The following is a 23348-nucleotide window of genomic DNA, read 5'->3' as shown; positions in this document are numbered from 1 at the left end:
AAGATTGTTTACTGTTTATAACAAATGTAATCATGATATTTATATTCTATAATATAATTATATCCTGTAACAAACATAAACATAATGCTTATGTTCTATATAATATTTATATTTTGTAACAAATATAAATATATTTATGGTCTATAATATATTTATATTCTATAACAAATATAAACATAATATTTATATTTAATATTCTATCTATAATATAATATTGATTAATCTATAAAATAAATAAGAATATAATATTTATTTTCAGTAACAAATATAAACATAGTATAGTCTATAATATAATATTTATAGTCTATAAAATAAATATGAACATAATATTTATAGTCTATAAAATAAATATGAACATAATATTTATAGTCTATAATATTTATATTCTGTAACAAATGTAAATATAATGTTTATAGTCTACAATATAATATTTATATTCTGTAACAAATACAAACATATTTATATTCCATTATATATTTATAGCCTATAAATAAATATAAATGTCATATTTATAATCTGTAATATAATATTTATATTCTGTATCAAATATAAAAATATTTACATTCCATAATATAATATTCATGAGTTATCACATAAATATAAACATTATTTATAGTCTAGGATATAATATATTATCCATAAAATAAACATCCTATTTATGTTCTACAAAATAATATTTATAGTTTATAAAAATAAAATAATGTGTTTTTTTTAAAACACAGAATTACAAAGGAAACCAGCGATGCTAATTATCGAAACATTTAAAAACCAGTTCATAGACCCCCGATTAAGAATCCTTTTGCCTTGTAGATTCCAACATCTAAAACCATGTGAACATGAAAGGATTCAGGAAGCCTCTCCTATCTGGCCCTCTTAAAGACCAGCTTTCTTTTTATGTGGGCCAGTGCTGGGGGATGCCGCTCTGTGAAGTTTCTGCTTGTCAGCAGAAGTAGCTGCCCAGCCCTTTGTGACCCCGCTAGGTCACTAGGCCTGATAGTGAGGCTAATCCTATGGAAAACTCCAGCATCTCCCTTTCTCTCTCTCTTTCTCACACACATCCACTCGCTGACTCAGTTACTTTGCCAGGCCTGGATGTACAGCGTCAGGCTTCCTGGCTAGGCCTAACCCCGAATATGCGGTCTCTGATACTAGGGAAGAAGCAGCTACGCGCCATCTAACGCGGGGCGGAATCTGTTTCCGATGCAGAGTGGAGTGTTTTTCGATGAAGAGCCAAGGTACCGAATCAGTAACCCTCTTTCTCTCTTGCCCTTTCTTCCCTTCGGGTGGGAAGGTAGTAGGCCTGTGGGAATGTCAGCTGCCAGGAATGAATCATCCCCTAAGAATGTGGATAAAAGGCTGAGTTGGAAAACCAGAGACTTGGTTCCATGTGGAATAATTCTGGGGGGAAGCATGCCTGGTCCTGCACTTACTACTTTCACTCCAGTGAAAGGCAGAAAACAGACGTGGCTTCTGGGAAGGAGCGGTAGAGGATAAATGGGAATTTACCTGGAGGATTTACTCTACAGCCTGATTCAGAAAAGCATCCCGTAGGCAGCACAGCACTCACTGAAGAACGCAGCAGACTCTGTAAGAGGATAAAATCTATCGATCATCTTTTATGAGGAAATGACACTCAGGACTGGAATTTTATATCTCTAAATGCATTTTGCTGAGCATCCAGGAAGAGCCTGATTTCTTTTTGTTGTTGTTGTTTGTTTTTTTATTTTTATTTTTATTTTTTTTTTTGCACCTTCTACAGTATGGTGGATAGATGCTCTAGTCAAAGCCAGAAAGGCTTGGGTTTGGGTCCTGCTTCTGACATATAGAAGGAATGGCCTTGGGCAAGCCACAGCATCTCAGTGCTCTAGGCAAGAAGCCCACAACTGTGGGTTCTCCACTATAATTAGCAGAAGACATTTCCTCTTCTGGAAACTCCTTATTCCAAGGAAGTGGCAGGTGCCATCTTGGTCTTATCCTTTGGAAAGGGACCGTGTGTTGTACTTCTACGATGATGTATTCTGGCATGATTCTTCTATGAGCCAGGAAGGGATTGTGAGAGTCTTCCTAGGTCTTCCTAGAGTCTTCCTAGGTCAGAGATTTTTTTTTATCGTTCTCCCAGGTTCTTGATTAGTTTCTGTGATTCATCTCCCATGTGACTGAATCTGTTCAACACACAAACCTTCAGGGGTCAGAAACACCGTGACATTTCTGGAAAGGAGACCAGCCTGGAAGAAGACATCCTACATGCCTCAAACTGGACCTCTGTGGTGTTCAGTCATTTTTTGGTCATGTCAGATGTTTTCTATGCAGTCTTTCAGTTCCTCTGATAGCTTCTAGGGGCCAGGGACCCACACGTATGCTCAAGGTGAGCTTGGAAAAGCATCCACATAATACTATTGAAGCCTTCCCTCTAATTAAATTAGAGCAGGTCCTTAGGGGAAAATACTCTTAATTCTTACTTCCAATCCAACCACCCCTCGCCATTTCTATGACCGTGGAGGCCACAACTTGCCTAATCCCCCCTAGAACTTAGTTTCCTTTTCCGTAAAATGAAGGAGGCTGGTCTAGATGGCCTCCCAGATCCCTTGAAGTTCTGCAGTCAACAATCTTGTGATTATATGATCTTTAAGACAGCTGGGAGGCTTTGTGGATAGAAAACACTGGATCTGGGATCAGGAAGATTTGACCAGCTTTAGACATTTATTGGTTGTAGGATCCTGGGTTATTTAACCTCTTTTTGTCTCATTTTCCTTATCTACAAAATGAAGATAATACTCGCTCCCAACTTCCAAGGGTTGTTTTGTGGATAGAGTTAGATAATATTTATTTTTATTTATTTTTAATTTTTTTCCATGAATAGGTTTTGAACAATGATACATGTATAACCCAGTGGAACTGCTTGTCAACTTTGGGAATGGGGAGGAAAGAGCAGGGGAGGGGGGATCATGAATCATATAACCATGGAAAAATATTCTAAATAAAAATTAAAAAAGAAAAAAATACTTTCCCATAATTACATGATTCTTATCGTCTCCCTTCCCCCCTCCCAGAGTTGATAAGCAATTCCACTGGGAATGTGTTATGAGATTTTATTGATTGATTTGTTCATTTATTTGTTTATTTGTTTATTCATTTTAAAAATTTATTCATTTATTTATTTTTTGTTTGTTTATTTATTTATTTAGGGACCCTTACCTTCTGTCTTGGAACCAGTACTGTGTATTGGTTCCAAGGCAGAAGAGTGATAAGGGCTAGGCAAAGGGGCTTAAGTGACTTGCTCAGGGTCACACAGCTGGGAAGTGTTTGAGGCCAGATTTGAACTGAGATTATATTTATATTAATTCTATTTAACATAAAAATAATTATATAGTAATATTCATAAAGATCTTTGCAAAACATAAAGCATTTTGTAAATGTTAGCCATTATTAGTATTAATATTATCATCCCAATCTAAATTAATCTCATTCATTTAGAAGTCAGGAAACTGTAGGTATTGGGTAATACAAGAAGTTTTTGTTCAATAACTAGTATTTGTTAACATGCCTTTAGAATGAATTCAAAACTGTTTAAATAAGATCCATTATATAAATGCACTAAGAAATCATAATTGGAGGGGAATCTTGCTTGAGAAGTAGCACGGCAGAGGGAGTATACCTTCTTACCAAAGAAGACCTGAGTTCCAATTCTTTGTAACTCTCTGGGTAGTAAGGAAGGTGCCCGGCCTCTATTGATAGAGGTGTATGAGCTTAACTGGGGCATCACAAAGTAAGTTTCAGAGCTATTCCATTTTTAATAGGAAATCCTAACCCTTACATTCAAATCAAAGGTCCAGCCCCAATATTTTACCATTTAACATATAGTTTGGTGTAAAGAAAAATTCGTAAAGTATCAAGAAAATTTCTTTCCTTTAAAAAAAAAAATTAATAGCAAGCAACTCCAAAGTGCATAACCCTGGGAAGGACCCAGAGCTGTAAACAGGAAGCTCTTTTTTATTATGATTCCTAAATTAATCTTTGGATTGTTCCCTTCTCTCTCCCACCTCAATGCAATGACCTTGGCAAAGGTTTTTCTTTCAAAATGTAGGGCAGGCAAGATACAAGCTAGTTTTACAGATAGAAAGTTGTCCCAGGCAGAAAAGAGGTGGCCTGGCCAGGGAAATCCGAATTGAGATCAAATCTACCCCAGGACTAAGGACAACTTTGCCCCACTTATATTTTTCCTGGCTGACGATGGCTCTTGGAATGCTTGCAAGGATGATTTTAAATTGTTCTACCAACATTAGGGATAAGGATGAAGCAGTGGAAATAAAACTTTAGGAAATGCCGTAATGAAAAGGTGAGAAAGCAGACAGCCTGTCTATCTGTAGCAGCATTGGAGAGGTAAACCCAGCCCTTGTTTTAGGAGGTTAGCTCGGGGAGCCCTTCCACCTTGGGCAGGAAATCCAAACACCGATGCGGGCCAGGAGCCCTGTTTTTGTTTTTGTTTTAAACCCTGCCGGTCCTAGAGGACAGACTTCTATGTCTGAAGGTTATTACCCAGGTCTTTGAAAGCTGCTTATTTCCTGCCGTCAGAACCCTGCTGGGCCCTGTGGTTCAGAACATCGCCATCATTCTGTAGTAGGCTAATTAATCCATGCTCGCTCCTTGGAAATCTCTCATGCTCGCTCCTTGGAAATCTCTGAGGCTATTCTTGACCAGTCTGGAGAGTTTAGCTGATTATCTGCTTGACAACTCTAATTAATTACCAAAATGATAGTCCTTCTTTATTAGAAAATAGGAATGGCCCATTCTCCATCCTACTGACCACAGAAAGAGTGCACGGACAATGCCAGGCCTGCAGTCAGGACAGCCTGGGTACAAATCTGGGTGACCCTGGGCAAGCCACTTAACCCTGTTTGCCTCGGTTCCTTCATCTATAAAAGGAGCTGGAGAGCGGCAATCGACTTCACTATCTCTGCCAAGAAAACCCCAAATGGGGTCATAAAGAGTCAGATGTAAAAATGCCTGAACAATGAGCCTTAGTGAAAATGAATTGTACCAGGGGAGTGAGGGGGTTCAGGGGATTGAGAGCCAGGACTGTTGATGGGAGGTCTGGGGTTCAAATGTAGCCTCAGACACTTTCTAGATAGGTGGACCCAGGCAAGTCACTTAATCCCAGTTGCCTGGCCCTTAATGTTTGTCTGCTTTGGAACCAATACTCACTATAATTCTAAGACAGATAAGGAAAGGAGGGAGGAAGAAAAGAAGGAAGGAAGGAAGGAAGAGAGAAAGGGAGAAAGAAAGAGAAAGAATAGGAAGAAAGAAAAAGAAAGAAGGAAAGAAAAAGAAGGAGGGAGTGAGGGAGAGAAGAGAGGAAAGGAAGGAAGGAAAGAGAGAATTGTTCCTTATCACTAAAGATGACCTGCCATGCATCTAAGGGAAGCTCCAGGTGGTATAGTTGTAGGATGGTTAACAGCATCATTAAACCTCTGTCTAGGGAGCAGCTGGGTGGCTCAGTGGATTGAGAGTCAGACCTAGAGATGGGAGATCTTGGGTTCAAATGTGGCCTCAGACACTTCCTAAATGTGTGACCCTTATTCCTAGCACTCACCACTCTTCTGTCTTAGAACCAATACACAGTACTGTGTATTGAATATATACTGAGTATAGAATATTCTCTTTCATTAATTCCTTCTAGACTCACTGTCCCAGGAGTTCTCCAAAACAACCTTCTTGATTGATGGATTTGTGGGATTGACTAAGGGTGGCTGGGCAATATGATTTTCTTCTCTCCCCAGGCTGCACTGCTGATTCATCTCTACAGGACTTTATCATTTTTACACCAGGTACCTTCTTTCCTTCCAACTCTTGTCATTCACTTGGGCCCTCCTCTTCATGACCCCATTTGGAGTTTCTTCCCAACCAACATCTCCAAATTCCCAATCTAGTGCCATTATCCCTGTACCACCCTGCTATTTTCTTAAATAGTAGTTATTGAAGTAGAAGAGAACAAAGAGTACTCTGAGGTGTGAGGAGGAAAAAGGAAGTAGAAAAACAAAGTAAAGTGATTGAGAATGGGTGTTCTCTGGGTTTGTTTGAGATACTTGCAAATAAAAAATGGTAGAGTCCAGGATCTTTCATTTTATTTTTGTAACCACTAATTAGGTATTTTAGCAAAAAGTCCCTTTTCTCCCCCTCTTAGTCCTTCTACCTCCCTGTCTCCCACAGAAAAACAAACATATTGTCACTCTGTGCCAAAGCTGCCAAGATATTATGTAAATGATGATTTGACACCTGTTTTTAAAATTCTGTATCCTAGAGGTGCCCTGCTAATTGGATTAAATGAAAACAGAAGATTAAAGAGGGAGGAGGAAAAAAGAGAAAGCTAATTACAAAAAAATGCTTCCAAATAGTGTATTTTAGGGAGGAAAAAAATTCAAAATCCAAATAGCCCTCATGCCTTTTAATTAAAAGAAGAAACAATTATTTCTGTGATTTTTATCGAGTGACTTCCTAATAATATTTTTCCCACAACCTCCTCCTAATCAAGCTTAATATTTATATAAAAGATCTTGTCTCATTACTGCAGCTAACAATTAACAAAATTAGTTGATATGATCCCAAAAGACCCTTCCAGGGTGAATTTTCTATGATTCCATGCAGATTTCACTGTAGGAACTCTGACTGTCAGACCTCTGACAGAGGCTCACAAGAGAGTCTCAAGAAGGAATTAGAAGGTGGTGGGAAGGCTGCAGCTGTCACTGTGCTTGGACAGTGTCTCTACTATCCAGTCTTTTGTTATGGCTTGTGCCTTAAGACATCCATCAGCCATTCCTACAAACTTCATGCAGAGGGCTGAGAGGGAGACAAGGGAAAGCAAGCATGGGCACACCACAGAAAGTCCTCCAGAGTTGTATTGATGCGCCACAAAAGCAGGGTGCCCCAATCTATCTTGTTCTCATTTCTTATCAATATAGTCGGTTCTGCCGTGGCTCAGGGTATGAAGACTGACCCAGCAGCCTGGGCTAGCTCTCCTTTTATTACCTGGCAGCTTCTTGACAGTGATGTGGCCGCTCCCTTCTTTCTCTGAAGAGCAGTTGTCTAATTATGGTCCCACTTACTTTAAAAAGGAAAATGTCTTTGAAATGAGCATTTGAGGTTTTATGCTAAGGAAAAATTTACAAGCCTGGCCTGGGTGTATCCAAAATATGTTAAACCAGGCCCTGCATTTGGGCCAACTCAAGTATCAGTGAGATAAGGAATGGTCTTGTCCAATAAATCCATCAGATTGCATCTTTTCAAGTTGGGTCATCTTGGAGGGATCCTTGAAAACTTTTCCTGAGCTAGAAATCCTAAGTGGACTTAGTTATAAGATGTCTCTTTTTTCTTTCTAAAATGAACTCTAATATATACTATAGTGAAAAAGTAAAGGAGTGGCTTTTCCCCCCCCTCCCCCCCTTGAATTCAGACTCAACAAATAGCTCTTCTTTGTATTCCATTTAACACAGGAAGGCTAGATCTCCACGTTAAGCTGAATGACCCTGGTCCAAACTATCAAGGAACAGGTCAATGTGCTGATGGTATTCAGAGGGGGGCATTCCCCCCCCCAGAAATTGTTTCTAGGAACAGAAAAAATTTAGTGAAACAGCTTGGATTGCTATGTAACTTTTTTTCTATAAAATAATAGGATTATATTATTTCAAGTTTTATATTAAAATTTCTAAACTTATTCCACCTATTCTAAACTCCATTCCTCCAGAATAGAATCTTTTGTCAGTCAATAAGACTTTATCAGATGCCTACCCTCAGGGAATGTAGTAGGGTACTCTTGGAAGAACAGAAGATATTCCTGCCCTCAGGGAAATTAAAATTCATAGGAGGGTTGAGAGGGTTGAAATGACCTGACCCAAAGAAGATCCATTAATGGAACCACAACACACCTCCTGTTAAAGTGTTTCCTGGATCTCTTTTTAGACTGTCTTTTTCCTGGTTTTATCAGTGAAGGTAAGTAGAGCACAAATAAGCAAATCTGCCCAGGATCTCAGGCTAAAGAGATACAGTGAAAATGACAGACTATGGATACAGTAATAAGTTACTCACATTTTTATAATGTTTTATGGCTTACAAAGCATTGAGTCATAGATTTAGAGCTAGAAGCTTCCATAGATCTCTAGTCCATAGAGTATCAAATATTCCTGAGTGCAGATTAAAAGAAATATTTAACCAAATAAATAAAAATATGACAAAATAAAATAAAACATGAAATACAATAAAAAATAGTTCATATTAAAATTTAAAACTAAAGTCAGTGTGTGGCCTGCAGGGATTCTCTATATGTGGATTAGGGGCCCCCATTTCTATTTGAATTAGATACCATTCAACCCATGAGGAACTTGAGGCCCAGAAGGGTTAAGTCCTTTGTCCAGGGTCAATCATATGGGTAATAAAAGGCAAAGCAAAGATTCAAACCCAGTTTTTCCGATTTCAAATATGGTCCTATTTCCATTGTACCATGCTGCTTTGCTGTAATCCTGGAAGGAGATAGTAAAAACATTATTTTAGCCAATTTAAAGATGAGATAACTAATATTTAGAGATACTAAGGGACCTCCTCAAAATTATATAGCTCATGGCTTCTAGAACTGGGACTCTTTTAAAAAAGACTAGAATAACCAGATCTAATAAGATGAAATTTAGTAATACTAATAACAAATGTCAACTCCTACACTTGGGTTCAGAAAATAAACTGTTCAAGTATAGGATGAAGGGGAGGCATGACTAAACAATAATTTGTATAAAAAGTTCTGATGGTCTTATTAGGCCACTAACCTAGCATGACTTAACAGTGAAAAATGTCCACTTTAAAACAAAAAAACTAGTGAGATCTTGGAAGCATTGTGCCTAAAACAAAGGAATTGTGTGTATGCTCTGGAGTATTATTATATTTAGTTCTGAGCCTAAGGAAAACATTGACAAGATGAAATGCATCCAGAGGGTGGTGAAGGGAGTAGAAATCAGAGCAAAGGAAAATCAGTTGAAAGAGCATAGGCTCAGGCAGCTAGGAAGGACTGTGAGTTGAATGCCAGCCTGGAGTTGGGAGAATCTAGGTTCAGGTCTGTCCTCACACTTCCTAGTTGTGATCCTAGGAAAGGAAGGAAGGAAGAGAGGAAGGAGGAAAAAAAGAAGAGAAGGAAGGAAAGAAAAAAGAAAGGAAAGAGAAAAAGGAAGGAAGGAGAAAAGAAAGAAAAAAAGGAAGGAGGAAAGGGAGGGAGGGAAGGATCTTTGGGAGATAGCATGTTGAGTTTAGGGAAACATCCACAGAATCATAGATTTTAAAGTTAGAAGGGACATCAGAGACCATTTTATTCCAGGCCAATCTGGTTTGAATGAAGAGTACATTAAAGAAGTAATTGATTAAAACTAGGTTTCCTTGACTCCCATCCAACACTGGGGTTCTTTGCCTGTAATCTAGTGATTTTCCTAGGGATAGGGACTTGTTCTGTGATTTCATTGGTTTTGGAAATCCTGTTTGAAATGAGAAAATTCCCTCTACCCTTATAGGTCAGCACCTGCCCTGCAATTTAGTCTTAAAGATTTGCCTAAAGCTCTTAGAGGTTAGGGGGGGCTACCCAGTTTCACACAGCCATTGTATGTCACTGGGGCTGCTTCCATGTGGAATGGATCTTGATTTAGTATATTAAGTCTTTACACTTGGAGATCTTTTCATTTGTTTCTACTTTTTGTGCTTCAAAGTATTCATTTCAGAAAGTAAAGAATTTACTTAGAAAAGGTTTAGAGATCATTTTTTCCAACTCCCCACTTTGACAGAGGAGGAAATTGGAATAAAAGAAAGGGGAATTGACCTGAAAGGTCATATTGATCAGCAAGTAGTAAAGCTAGTTCTCAGGTCTTCTTTTTTTTCTTTTCTTTTAAATTAAATATTTTAGTACTAATTATTGGTTCACAGGAAGATGAATGGTAAAGGCTAGACAATTGGGGTCAAGTGACTTGCCCACGGTGCCATAGCTAGGCAGTATCTGAGACTAGAATTGAACCCAGAACCTCTTGTTTCCATCTTGGCTCTCTATTCCCTTGAGCCACTTAGCTGTCCCCCTTAGATTTTCTTAATCCTAGCCCAGTACGTACTGAGCAAAATTTGTTATTGGTCATTACTCCCTGAAATGCTGTGGACCATCTGCTATAAAATGAACCTTTCTTTTTGTGTTATCTTCCTGCCAGTAGAATGTGAGCTCCTTGAGAGTAGGGGATGTCTTGATCTTCTGGCTAAATCTCCAAATACTTGACACATAACTGACACATAATGTATACTTTTCCATTCCATTCTCCCTGACTACCTGTGTGACTCTTCCCTTCAGGAGTTCCTCTCCCAGTTATAAATGGTGTATCTCTTCATAACTTTTGTCCTTAAGAAAGGATTCATTAGTAAGGACTAAGCAAATAATTTCTGACCACCGCTCCTTCCCGGCACATACCTATAGACTTGGAGAAATGGTTGTTGACTGAGATTTCATTTGTTTTAAGGTCTTTGACTTCTTAATTCTGTAATGAGGAAATAGATATTAGGTTCCTGTTTAAAGAGTAGGAGTTTTGTTTGGGGGCAGGATAGGCAGAGAAAGTTCCCTTTATCTGTTTTTTGACTCACCCAAGGAAGAACATTATGTTTCAACTTTAAAAAATATATATCCTTTTGGGGCCTTTCCTCCTCCTCCTCAAAAAATACCCTTTTTGTAATAGTGGAATTTTTCTTAAGCTATTTCCTTAAACAGTACCAGTAATTCTTTCCCCAATATATTTATTTCCAGCCACTTGATTAAATAAGTCTAATCAAAAGCAAAGCCTTTTCTTTATCATGTTAATCATGTCTGAGCATGTTGTTCTAATGGCACATGCTTTGGGGTTTCGTTGAAGTTGTCTTTCAGTGGATACTAATGGCAGCTTCCTTTTCATCACAAATCAGGTGCTACTCAAATACCCAAAGCAGTTTGTTTAAAAAATGAACCTTGTTGCAAAAAGACTCCTTCCCATACAAAACTCCTTTTCCTTAACTCAGAGCCCCTAAAATGCTATGGCTGTCAGTTTGTTGCATAATTATATCCTTCCATATACTATGCTAGGGTTGGAAAATTGGAACAGCTTCTCCTTTGGAGAATCTAGGAATGGTTCTGGTCAGCCACAGGGGCCCAATGGTGCCCTAGGAAGGGCCAGACTTGATGGCTTCAAGCCCAGTTTGGCAAACAAAATTGGCTCTCATTAGCAAACACTAACTCACTTCTCCAGTGTTCCATGTTTGTTTCCATCCAGTCCAGTTTAACAGCAATTGATTTTAAATGTCTATGATGTGTAAGGCATTGGGTTAGGAAATGGGCTTACAAGGATAAAAATGAAAGAGCTCCTGCTCTCAAGGAACTTGCATTCTACTAGGGGTCACAACATGAACACACACACACACACATATATATATATATATTTAATTAATTTATTAAATATTTAAATATATTATATATATTCATTAAATTATTTAATTAATTTATAATAATATAATATAAATTAAATTAAATTAAATTAAAAATATTAAATATTTAATAAATTAATTTTTATGTGTGTGTATCTCTCTATATATCTATATCTATATATATCTATATCTATATATGTCTATATCTATATATATCTCAAACCTTCCATAATATGTATATTGTGGAAGGTTTGATGAAGGAGCCTTGAAGGAAGACCCAAATTTAGAAATGTGTTGTTTGAGGGAGGAATGTGTTTCAGGCATAGGGGAAGACTCTTTAAAAATCTGCTTGTTACTTTAAAATTCCCAGGTATGTGACTAGGTCTGTTTTTAGAAAATGAGAAAGGGGGGCAGCTGGGTAGCTAAGTGGATTGAGAGTCAGGCCTAGAGATGGGAGGTCCTGGGTTCAAATCTGACCTCAGACACTTCCCAGCTGTGTGACCCTGGGCAAGTCACTTAACCCCCATTGCCTAGCCCTTACCACTCTTCTGCCTTGGAGCCAATACACAGTATTGACTCCAAGATGGAAGGTAAGGGTTTAAAAAAAATGGGAAAGGACCTACTTAAATAAAAATATTTATACTACTGAGAGATCAGGCTCACCTTCCTCATTGATAAAACAGGCATAATATTAGCATTTATATCACAGGATAGGCTCAAATGAAAATGAGGATCAAATTAGAAATAAACATATAATGCAAATTGCTTAACATGCTCTGCCAGTGTTAACTCATATTGTAGCCATTATTATTTTATCTGATAAGCCCAGTGAAGAGCCTCTGGTGGCTTTCAAATGATATGATATGACAAATGCTCACTTCACTCTGTATCAGTTCATACAGGTTACATTCATTTGCCATCATTTGTTCAGCTGTTCCCCAAAGAATGGGCAAACCCTTGGTTCTCGTTTTGTCATTTCAGCCTCCACAAAATCTCTTATATCCATACTCTTCTCTCCATTCATGTAACCACCATATTATTTTAGGGATGTACTAGAATAACTAAGTGGCAAAATGGCAGCTGATTGGATCTCCATATCTTGAAGGAGAAAGGACTCAAGAATGAGTCTGAGGTTACAAATATGAGATAATTGGGAGGATAGTGGGAAGATAGTGATGCTCTCCACAAAAATAGACAAATTGAGAGAATGGTCGGCTTCTTGAGAGGAGACAGTGAGTTCTCTGTTGGAAATCTTGAGTTTGCAATGCCAATGGGATATCCAGAATGAAATATTCAGCCAGCAGTTAATAATGGAATAGTATCCCCATCATTCAGAATGAGACCCTTACAGAGAACTAGCACATTGGGTGAACCCCCCATCTCCCGAGGAAGTTTTTGGGGGAGAACATAGATGAATGTCGCACAGAATGAAAGAACATGGATGACCTGCATCATCTCCAGGAAAATTACCCACATCATTGAGAACACAGATTTATCAAAATGTTTTTGCAAAGAGGTTAGGGACAGATTATACATTATAGTTTTTTCCATTAATAAACATTCAGTGTTTTCTTTCCCTCCCACCTTTCTTCTCTGTCTCCCTTACCCGTTAAAAAATAAAGGAGAAAAATATCCCCCTTTTAAATAATTATACATAATATATATCTCAATCTGTAGCTCTCTCGGGAGATAGGACACATGTTTTATCATGGGTCCTCCAGAATCATGGTTTATCATTGCATTCCTCAGAGTTCTCAAGTCTTTCAGAGTTATTTGTTTTTATATTATTGCTATTGTACAGATTATTCTCCTGGTTCTATTCACTTTGCTCTATATCAGTTCATACAAATTATATTCATATACTGTAATTTGTTCAGCTATTCTCCAATTGATGGGCAAGCCCTTGGTCCCAGTTATTTACCACTACATAAAGAAAAGATACTATAAATATTTTGGGGTTTGTGGGTCCTTTTCTCTTTTTTTGATTTTTTTAAAGTATCATATCATAACTATGGAAGTAGAAACAGAAGAAAAACAACTGCTTGATCACATGGGTCGATGGGGATATGATTGGGGATATAGACTAAGAGATCATCCTAATGCAAATATTAATAATATGGTAATAGGTCTTGATCAATGACACATGTAAAACCAAGTGGAATTGCTTGTTGACTATTTGAGGGGGTTGGAAGGAGTGGAGGGAAGAACATGAATCATAACCATGGGAAAATATTCTAAAGTCATTAAATAAACTTAATTTAAAAAATCTAGTTAGCAAATAAATTTGGGGGCTTGGGGTATTAATTCAGTTGTATTTTATTTTCAGTTCTGAATTCTCTCCGCTCTCCTACACAAATAAATTTTGTATATCTTGAACCCTTAGCTGGTAATGGTGGGGGGTTGGGGGAAGAAGAACATGAATCATGTAACCATGGAAAAATATTCTAAATAAAACAAAAATTTTCAAATCTAAAGAAAAATTAAGTATCATATCATAGTATCATTGCTGAGTCAAAGGGGTATACAATTTAGACATTTTGAAGGTATGGTTCCAAATTCTTTCTAGGATGACTGGACCAATTCAGAGCTCCTCTTATAATGCTCCAGTGTGCCCATTTTCCCACAGTTCCTTCAATAATTGCCTTTCTCCTTTTTTTTGTCAATTTACTAATCTGATGGATATGAGAGGCAGAACCTCAAAGAGCATTTTTCTGGTTTTTAAGAGCATACTTTTTTTTTTTCATATGGTTATTCATAGCTTAGATGTCCTCCTTTGGAGACTGACTTTGTATTCTTTGACCATTTATCAATTAGAGTATATAAAATGTTAGCACTTAAAGGAACTTTGGAAATCACAAGGTCCAAACCAAGAGACCCAGAAGTAGAATGAGCTGTCTAATATCTAAGAGATAAAATGAATGGCATTGCCAGATTTAGAATTTGAGGTCACATTGGCTTCAGGACCAGGACTTTCTTCAGTGTACTATGCTACCTGGAAAGGCTAGGCTGAAATAGTACCTGGGATCACCACCAACACCAGAACAGCAGTCATTCAGGAAAAATTAGTTTATTGGCCAAGTAGTTGCGAGGAAATAGATTTTTGCTTCTTCTCCTCTTTGCCCTGGTCCATAGCAATATAATCCTTGATTTGTTGCTATGTGTTCTCTTTCCCCCCCCCAACTTTTTACTTTATGACCTAGTAACAACTCTGGGTCAGCAGGGCTAGCGCTAAGCAAATGGGATTCAAGGACTTGCCCAGGCTCACCTAGCTACGAAGTGTCTGAGGTCAAATTTGAACCCAGGTTGCCTCAACTCCAGGCTCTCCTTTGAGCCACCTAGCTGCCCCTCTATTGAAAATATTCTTGTGACTTTTGCTACTGTCAGATTTGAGTCTTGAGCTGAAGGATTGAATATTCTCTACTGCTGTAAGCACAGTGGGTTGCTGAGTTTATAATCCTGACTGATGTTTTTAATGTTAGGCAAAGAAAACAATTGCGCTGAAAACCAAAAATATCCTAACACATGACATAAAGAAACAATAGGAAAGAGAAGGCCAGATGTGCAAATGAATTTGTTTCTTTTCTCTTAAAGAGAGCATATTCTTTATTCGCTTATCTAAATGGTTAGGTGGTGGTGTTTGTTGGGCATCCCATAAAAAGGTGTTAAATAAATAGGATCATACAAAAATCTATACTGAATTTAGCCAGATCTAAACTGTTATGGGATTGTCAAAACTGACAAAATTAAATATAAAAAGAACAGAAACTGTCAAGCTCAATCAATCAAGATTGACGATATAAAATAGCAAATTTTATGTAAGGTAGGAGAATGAGAAGAGAGCAGTTTCATGAAAGCCAAGGGAAAAGTTTATCCCAGAGGAAGGAGGGGGTGGTACACAGTATCAAAGGCTTAGAGCATAAGGTAACATTTCTCATGCATCCATGACTATACTATGTTTCAAATGTTTATAGACCCAGATAGCATCCTGGGTTTTGGAACTTGTCCCTATTTCATTTGTAATATCTTTTATCCTTTTAATATATTAATTTTAATATTTATATATTATTTATAGAATTTTATATTTTAAAATATAATTTTCTATAATAATTTTATGTAATTTTATTTTTATTTATATTGTATTTATATAATTTTATTTTTATTTAATTTTAATATATTAATTAGGCATCAATCAACAACTATTAAGCTCCTCCTGTTTTCTAGGCAATATGCAAGATGTTAAGGATACAAAACCAAAAATAAAACATGAAACAGTGAGTCCCTTGAGAACAGGGACTGGACTGTCTTTTTTGTATCCTCAGAGTTTAACACAATGCCTGGCACTTGGTAGGTGCTTTTTGACTCTCAGGTGGTACAGCCATCTTCATACCCTAGCTAATTTTTCTGTACAAATAAACAGGTAGGTGTGCTGAAAAGCCCTTTACATAGGTACACGGTAAAGTAGAGAACCACAAAGTATGTCTTTTTTCCTTTCATAGCCTGTAATTGGTTTTTTTGTTTTTCCCTAGGAAAAAGAAAAATGTTCCGGAGAAATCAAACCAACCCCAGCCTGAATATAAGCGAATTGTTATGCCCACATTCCAATATAATATGGATTACAAGAAGGTTGGCAAATGTATCATAATAAATAACAAACAGTTTGACAGTAAAACTGGTAAGTATTACTTGAAGTCAGAAAATTGAATAAAGAAACTGGGAATATCTAATCTTCAGAAAACTTAAAAGAAATAATAAAGATAATATTAAATGACTTAAATTTATAAAGCACTTTGCAAGCCTGAAAGCACTATGTAAATAATAAATTTTAAAATACAATTCAGACATTTACTAGCTTTATGACTTCTAGACAGGACTCAATTTCTCTGGGGCTCAGTTCCTCATCTGTACCACAAGGGGGTTGGACTAGATATCCTCTAAGGTATCTTTTGAATCCAGATGCAAGAACTCTGTAAAGAGATCTGACAAACAGCCTTAGGAGGATGGAGGAGACCCTATGGATCAGACAACTTTGGAAAACTTATATGGAAATTTTTTACTAAAATTAAAAAATTGAAAATAAAATAAAATTGAAAAAAAATTGAAAGGAAAAAAAAAAGAGAGAGCACAAGAGAGAGACCTGACAAACTGGAGATTCCAGCTTGTGGTCCTAACCCCATCTAATAGCCAGCAATTGACATGTAGTTCTAGTAGTTCTTTTTCTTCTTCTTCCTCCTCCTCCTCCTCCTCCTCCCCCCTTCTTCTTTCCTTCTGTCTTAGAATCAGTACTAAGTATTAGTTCTAAGGCAAAAATGCTACAAACTAGGCAATTGCAGTTAAGCGACCTGCCCAGGGTCATACAACTAGAAAATGTCTGACGTCCAATTTGAACCCAGGACCACTGGACTCTAGACCTGGCTCTATCCACTTTAGCCACCTCCCTGCCCCTGGCATAGAGTACTTTTAAGATTTCTAAATTGCTTTGCATATATTAACTTCTTTGGTCCTCAAAACAATCCAGGAAGTTGTTTTGTGCAAATGTGAATATATCCATTTTTGCAGATGAAGAAGCAGTTTCAGCAATTTGCCCAAGATTCTATATAGCTGGTGGATGATAATGTAAGAACTTAAGTTCACATCTTCTGACTCTCAAGTCAAATATTTTATCCATTATGTCATGCTGCTTCTTATAAATTAACAGTTATTCACAGGATAAGGTCTTAGATTAAGATACCCAACAATCAACATCTAGCTTCTTACAAAACTCCCTCTAATAGAAGATGTGAGATTACCCAAAAGACTGGTACAAACAGGTTTTTATTACAGGAACTACTCAACTTTGACCAGAATATTGATGCAAAAAGATTATCTGACCTTTGTTCATTTGAACGTGTTTTGATCCATTCAGTTTGGTTTTGGTTTTGCTGTTCCTTTAAAAGTTGAACCTTCAAAGGCCCCAAAATGAGGAAATGAAATTATAAATGAATGAGTGTTAGATAGCCTTTGGCTTGATTTAATATTCCTGCCAGACTTGGGACTTACAGGAAATATTTGTAGGTTAACTGATTTATTGATTCTGTGAAATAGATTTGTTAGTTAACTAATTTACTGATTCAATAAAATTGATATGTTGGTTAAAATAGATTTGCTAATTATTTTTTAATTAATTAATTTAGAATATTTTTCCATGGCTACATGATTCATGTTCTTTCTCTCCCCCATCCCAGAGCCGATGAGCAATTCCACTAGGTTTTATGTGTATCAGATTTGTTAATTATTGATTGGTTCCCTTCCAACACCAGGCATGGGCACAAGAAATGGCACTGATAAAGATGCGGAAGGACTAACCAAATGCTTCAGAAGCTTAGGTTTTGATGTGATAGTCTATAACAACCGCTCTTGTTCCGACATGCGGAACCTGCTCAAACAAGGTGAGCCCGAGTGTCTTTTTCTCCAGTGAGGGAATATTAATGCAAGTAAATGGTACCAAGCATGAGAAGTGTTTAAAGTCTCTGCCCAATTTGTGGGTGTTTTTGCAACAGAACTTTTATAGAAATAGATTTTGTGTGACTTTACATGGATAATTTACTCCATATTGCTTGCCTTTTCAACAGGTAGAAGCAGGAGAGAATTTGAAGCTCAATTTTAAAAGATGAACATTAGAAACTTTAAAAATCTAATTGGGAACTATTTAACAAAAAAAAAAAAAAGAGCCCTTAGCGGAGCAGAGGGAGTGATGCACTTCAGACCTTTTCCTCCTATTAGGTTGCCTGACTGACTAACATAATAGAGAGCTGGATTTAAAGTCAGCAATACCTGGGTTCATTGTATATACCCACAGGGCATTTCTGCCTCTTTTGGAAATCTTGATATGGGTTAGGGACCAGCAGAGAAACTGTGATATAGACTCAAAGTAAGAAATAAGAAAATTCACCCTATTTTCAAATGATCTTTCTGAGAGAAATTGGGGGATATGGAGAAAACAAACAAACAAAAATTGCTGAATGTGGAATGCCTCTTTTATGGATGTGGGGAAGGGATTAAGGCATACATTGGGAGCTTACAAGTCAGAAGAATCAGCCTCTTTCACACCTTGCAGCAATCCTATTAAACTTTTTCCCATATCTAGCAAAAAAAAAATATATATATATATACATAATTATACATTATAAAATTAATTGAAAATAAATAAATTAAAAATTTTAATATCTATTTTAATATATTTGTTTATGTTTATATGATATTTAAATATATACATATAAATATATATGGACTGGTAGGGAAATCACTGCTGCTGTTTTTGGAGCTATTGGGAAAACCATCAAAGTTCATTTATTGGTTATGACCAATGGAATGATAGGCCACATTCAGGTTTTAGGCAAGTCATATTTCGGGAGAAAAATCTGTTATTTATTCAGACCAGTGTGGTATCATCCCAGAAAAAAAAACTGGAACAGATATTAGTTACAGAGTTTTCTCCTATTGGCATCTCAGATCGACAGTGTTTCTGCTATGAATTTTAACTGCTTTGGTGGCAGCAATTGAGGGCAAGATGTCCCCAAACTTACTTAAATCATCTTACTTTAATCTTAAAATGATGTTGGAAAGCATCACTGTTCTAAGTGCTATCGTCTCACTACCACCCTCTACCCCCCCCTTTTCCTCCAGCTATACAAAGAGCTTTGAGAGTCTTAAGGTTTCAGGTAATTTTAATGGGAAAGACCCTTCCCCTTTTGTCCATACCCATATCTGTCAGTCAGTACTCGGTCCTTCCAGGAAGAGCCTGGACACAGAGGAGAGAATGAGCATGAAGAAAAGCCAGCTGCTCCCTTGTTTCAATGTTTTTCACTGGAGCTGCCCTTTGAGGGTGCCCACCCACCCCAAAATAAATATCAAACCTGAGGAAATGTTATAGAATGTGGGGCTAGGGAGGGAAGAAAGGCAAGCCTGAGGACTCATTCGTCTTCTAATTATGAAATATTTGTTGATTATAGTTTCTCAAGAGGACCATACTGAGTCGGCCTGCTTTGCCTGTATCCTTCTGAGCCATGGGGAAGAGGACTTAATTTATGGGACAGATGGAGTGACCCCAATAAAAGATTTGACTGGCCACTTCAGGGGAGATAAATGCAAGAGCCTTTTAGGGAAACCTAAATTATTTTTCATTCAGGTAATGACTGGTTAAAGGTAACAGAAAAAAGACTGACTGCCTATAGAGACATTTGGACTGTATTATATTCGTGTATTCACGTATTTATTCTCTTTGAGTTTTAAAAGGTAGTTGGGAGGGACAGGTAGGTGGCGCTGTGAATAGAGAGCCAGACTTTTGGGGTTCAAATCTGGCCTCAGATAAGATCCTGAGCAAGTCACTTAACCTCAGTTGCCTAGCCCTTATCACTCTTCTGCCTTGGAACCAATAGTTAGTATGGAGTTTAAGATAGAAGGGAAGGGGTTGTTCTGTTTGTTTCTTTAAAAAGGTGGTTGGGGTTTTTCTGCCCCCTTTTTTGAAGTGATAATGCATTTGCTTCCTCACTGTGGACTTTGTGGAAATAGCTAACACTTCCATTTTCTATCCTTATCATAACTGGATAAGGGATCAGCATATTAGTTTTAATTTCTAACTCTGTTGATTGGATTCTGCTTTGGTTTTCAGGCTTGCCGAGGTACTGAGTTTGATGATGGGATCCAGACGGACTCTGGACCTATCAATGATACAAATGCCAATCCTGGATGCAAAATACCGGTTGAAGCTGATTTTCTTTTTGCCTATTCCACAGTTCCAGGTATAAAGCTAACTGAATTCCACTAAATGTACTATTCAGGCCAAAATGTCAGGTTCAAAAGTATTTTCACCCAATTCTATTAATATTTACACGAGTAGAAACACTTTTATTTTTTACGATTTGTGAGCATCCAGTACAGAGATTTAGGTAACATTTGCTCAGATGCATTTGTCAGAATTTATGATGGATAAAAAAGAGCAGGGTTCCCATTCTTAGTTCCCCACTGGTGTTCATCACCCTTTACTGCCACTTCTCACTTAACTGGGGACAAAAATAACCAAGAACAATAACAACAAGTATGGGGGAAAAAAACTCAAACTCCAGCAATCTGCAAGCCCACTTGTTATTTGTCAGTTAAGAGAACTTGTCTTGGTCTTGTGGAATGAAAGCCCTTATTTTGTTTCTAGTAAAAACATCATCTGAGTTAAGTTCTTATAACTCTGAGGGCAGTCTCTCTAGTATTGTATGGTGGACGGCTCTGTCCCAGATTCTCCTTCTTCTCTGGGTTTTCATAAACATTGCCCTTTCTTTCCTAATTCTTCTGTAGTCTGACTACTCTGGAGGGATCTGTCTGTATCACACCTGCCCTACCATGTCTTCTTTCATCCTTTATGGCCAGTGGGGAGAGGGAGGAGGAGGTGATCACATCACAAGATTACTTTATCATCAGATGCAGAGTTCCAAGAACTTTGGGCTTACCTCAAATCTCTGTCCTCCGTCCTCTGGTCATTCCATATCCTCTCACGTGTGGTCACCTCGCCAACTATCATTTCTATATATCTCTAGATATAGCCGGATCTAGTTGGAGTTCCTTTTGAAGTCTAGCCTCTCATCACTAGCTGTCTACAAAATGTTTAGACTGATGTCCCATATCAACTCAACGTATCATAAATAGAACTCATTTCTCCCCTCTAAAAAACCTCTCTTCTTCTGAACTCCCTATTATTTGTGTTGTCTGTGGACCTAGGGTTCCTCAAGACCCTTTCTGGGGGTCTTACAAGAGCAAAACTATTTTTTTAATCATACTAAGCCATAACTCTATATCTCTGAAAGACTAAATTTTCTCCAGAGGTACTTCAACCAAAACAACCTACTGTAACAGATTAAATGCAGAAGCAGGTACAAGAATCCACTTGCTTTTTATTAAGCCAAATATTTAAGAGATTTAAAAAAAATAAAACTTATACTCTTCTCACTAGATTTTTTTATTTTGGAAAATGTAGTTCTATAGTTCTATAAATATATTTCAATCTAATGGGTTTGTTAGTATTATTTTAAAATAAATATTTTTAATTTATTGGTTTTAATTTCTAATACAATAAATATCTATTGAGATAACCCAAATAAACAAAAGCTCTTTGGGGAGTCCTGAAACCAAAAAGGTTAAGAATACTTGAGTTAAGAAGTCCTTCCACTCAACCATACTACTTTCTCACTCCACCCATATTATAAAATTATCTCTAGATCAGTGTTGTTTCTGTCTCTGTCACCTACCCCCTACCCTCTTTAAAGTTGGAAGTAGAGATTCTGGAACACATTCATTGAAACTGATCCACAGTGAGAGAAGGTTGAGGGAAAGTAATCCGTCTTCAGTAGTAGCCTCCTCTGCCTCTTCAAAATTTAGGATTGGAATGGTCTTAGGGATCATGTAGTTATTTTACAGATGGAAAAAGAGTCCTAGATAGGTGAGATTTTGGGGCAGTTAGCTATGGAGCCAAGGCTTTTACCTGGGTCAAAAAGTTTAGGGATTTCCCCAGGATACACATCTTAAAAGTATCTTCAGCAGGATTTGAGCTCATTTCTTCTTGATTCTAAGTCTAACACAATATAATACACCACTAAACTGAAGTCAGGGAGTCTTGGGTTCAAATCCCACCCCAAATCCTTACTAGCTTTGTCATCTCTGGGACTCTTATTTCCTTATAATTAAAATAAGAAGGTTGCTCTCCATTTCCTTATCTGTAAAATAAGGAGGTTGTCCTCGATAATCTCTGAAATCCTTTCCAGTTCTAAATCTGGGATTATAGAATCATCAGTAACTCACAAGAGCATCATTAGAACCGCTTCAGATTATTTCCAAAAGGCAGATTCAAAAGACTGTTCTGATCCATGAAAGCTTCTCTCTTCCCAATGGCTATTTGGGAACTAGCTGCAAAAATCAGCCCCTTTGATCTACTTTCTCCCCTCTTTGTAGGTTATTATTCTTGGAGGAGTCAGGCAAAGGGCTCTTGGTTTGTGCAGGCCCTTTGCTCAGTCCTGAATGAACATGGAAAAAGCCTGGAGATCATGCAAATTCTAACGAGAGTGAACTATATGGTGGCCATGGACTTTGAATCTCAGTCCGACAACCCGTGTTTCAATGAGAAGAAACAGATTCCATGCATGGTCTCCATGCTCACCAAAGAACTCTACTTTTGACAATATAGCCAACTACACTAAGGACAGTTCAATTGGGAGCTATGGATCTTTCTTTTTTTTTTTTTAATTTTAATTTGTTTTAATGTCACAACTTGTGATCTTAAATTCCAGAAGTGTTGAATTGCAGGGAAAACCATCAACCTGGCGCAGTACCTGTTCAGTGATCCTTGGTGCTTTCATCAATTTTCAAAGGGACTATAATATTTAAATTATAGTTTTGTTTCAATGACTGTTTATAATCATCTCAGGATTCAGAAATATGGGGCAAAGGGTTTGTTGATGATTTCTTTTGAACCATTCTAGAATGGGATGCAAATTACACAAGAGACCTCACTGTTTACTGCTCACAACATGTGCCTCTTGATTGTAAATGGACACAGGAAAAAAAAAACATGTCTATATTACCAAATAAAATTACTGCTGGCAGTCTTGGAAAGAATCATTCATTTGTGTTTATCTGAGATGGATAGAAGCACTTAGCATTTAATGTTGGTTCAAAACAATTTTCACACATATATTTATTTGTCTAAGAGATAAGAGAAACTTCTAGAAAGTGGTTTTAATATGGGTTTAAAAAAAGAATTCTCCCCTCCCTTGCAATTCTCTGAATGCCCTCACTCCAGACAATTGGTTGACTAATATATACTAAGCAGCCCTTATGTTGGAAGCACAGCATCCAAGCTACAGAATTTAAGAGTTAAA

At 37.3% G+C, this 23348-nt stretch overlaps 1 protein-coding gene across 2 annotated transcripts in view; it reads left to right on the top strand.

Moving 5' to 3' along the window:
• Positions 1–23075, top strand: part of CASP7 (caspase 7) — a 50909-nt gene extending 27834 nt beyond the window's left edge. The window contains exons 1-6 of one of the 2 annotated variants that reach the window (XM_056803785.1): positions 906–1235; positions 15978–16123; positions 17748–17876; positions 19440–19615; positions 20099–20228; positions 22423–23075. In XM_056803785.1, the coding sequence (XP_056659763.1) occupies positions 1201–1235; positions 15978–16123; positions 17748–17876; positions 19440–19615; positions 20099–20228; positions 22423–22646 (840 nt within the window). In that variant the 5' untranslated portion in view covers positions 906–1200 and the 3' untranslated portion in view covers positions 22647–23075. Of the gene's footprint in view, positions 1–905; positions 1236–15977; positions 16124–17747; positions 17877–19439; positions 19616–20098; positions 20229–22422 lie in introns of those variants that run through there. The other variant, XM_056803780.1, reaches the window with a different exon arrangement.
• Positions 23076–23348: the final 273 nt, after the last annotated feature.

Source organism: Monodelphis domestica, chromosome 1 (assembly GCF_027887165.1).
Source record: "Monodelphis domestica isolate mMonDom1 chromosome 1, mMonDom1.pri, whole genome shotgun sequence".
In the NCBI taxonomy this organism is placed as follows: Eukaryota; Metazoa; Chordata; class Mammalia; order Didelphimorphia; family Didelphidae; genus Monodelphis; species Monodelphis domestica.
This window is presented reverse-complemented; position numbering and strand designations above follow the sequence as displayed.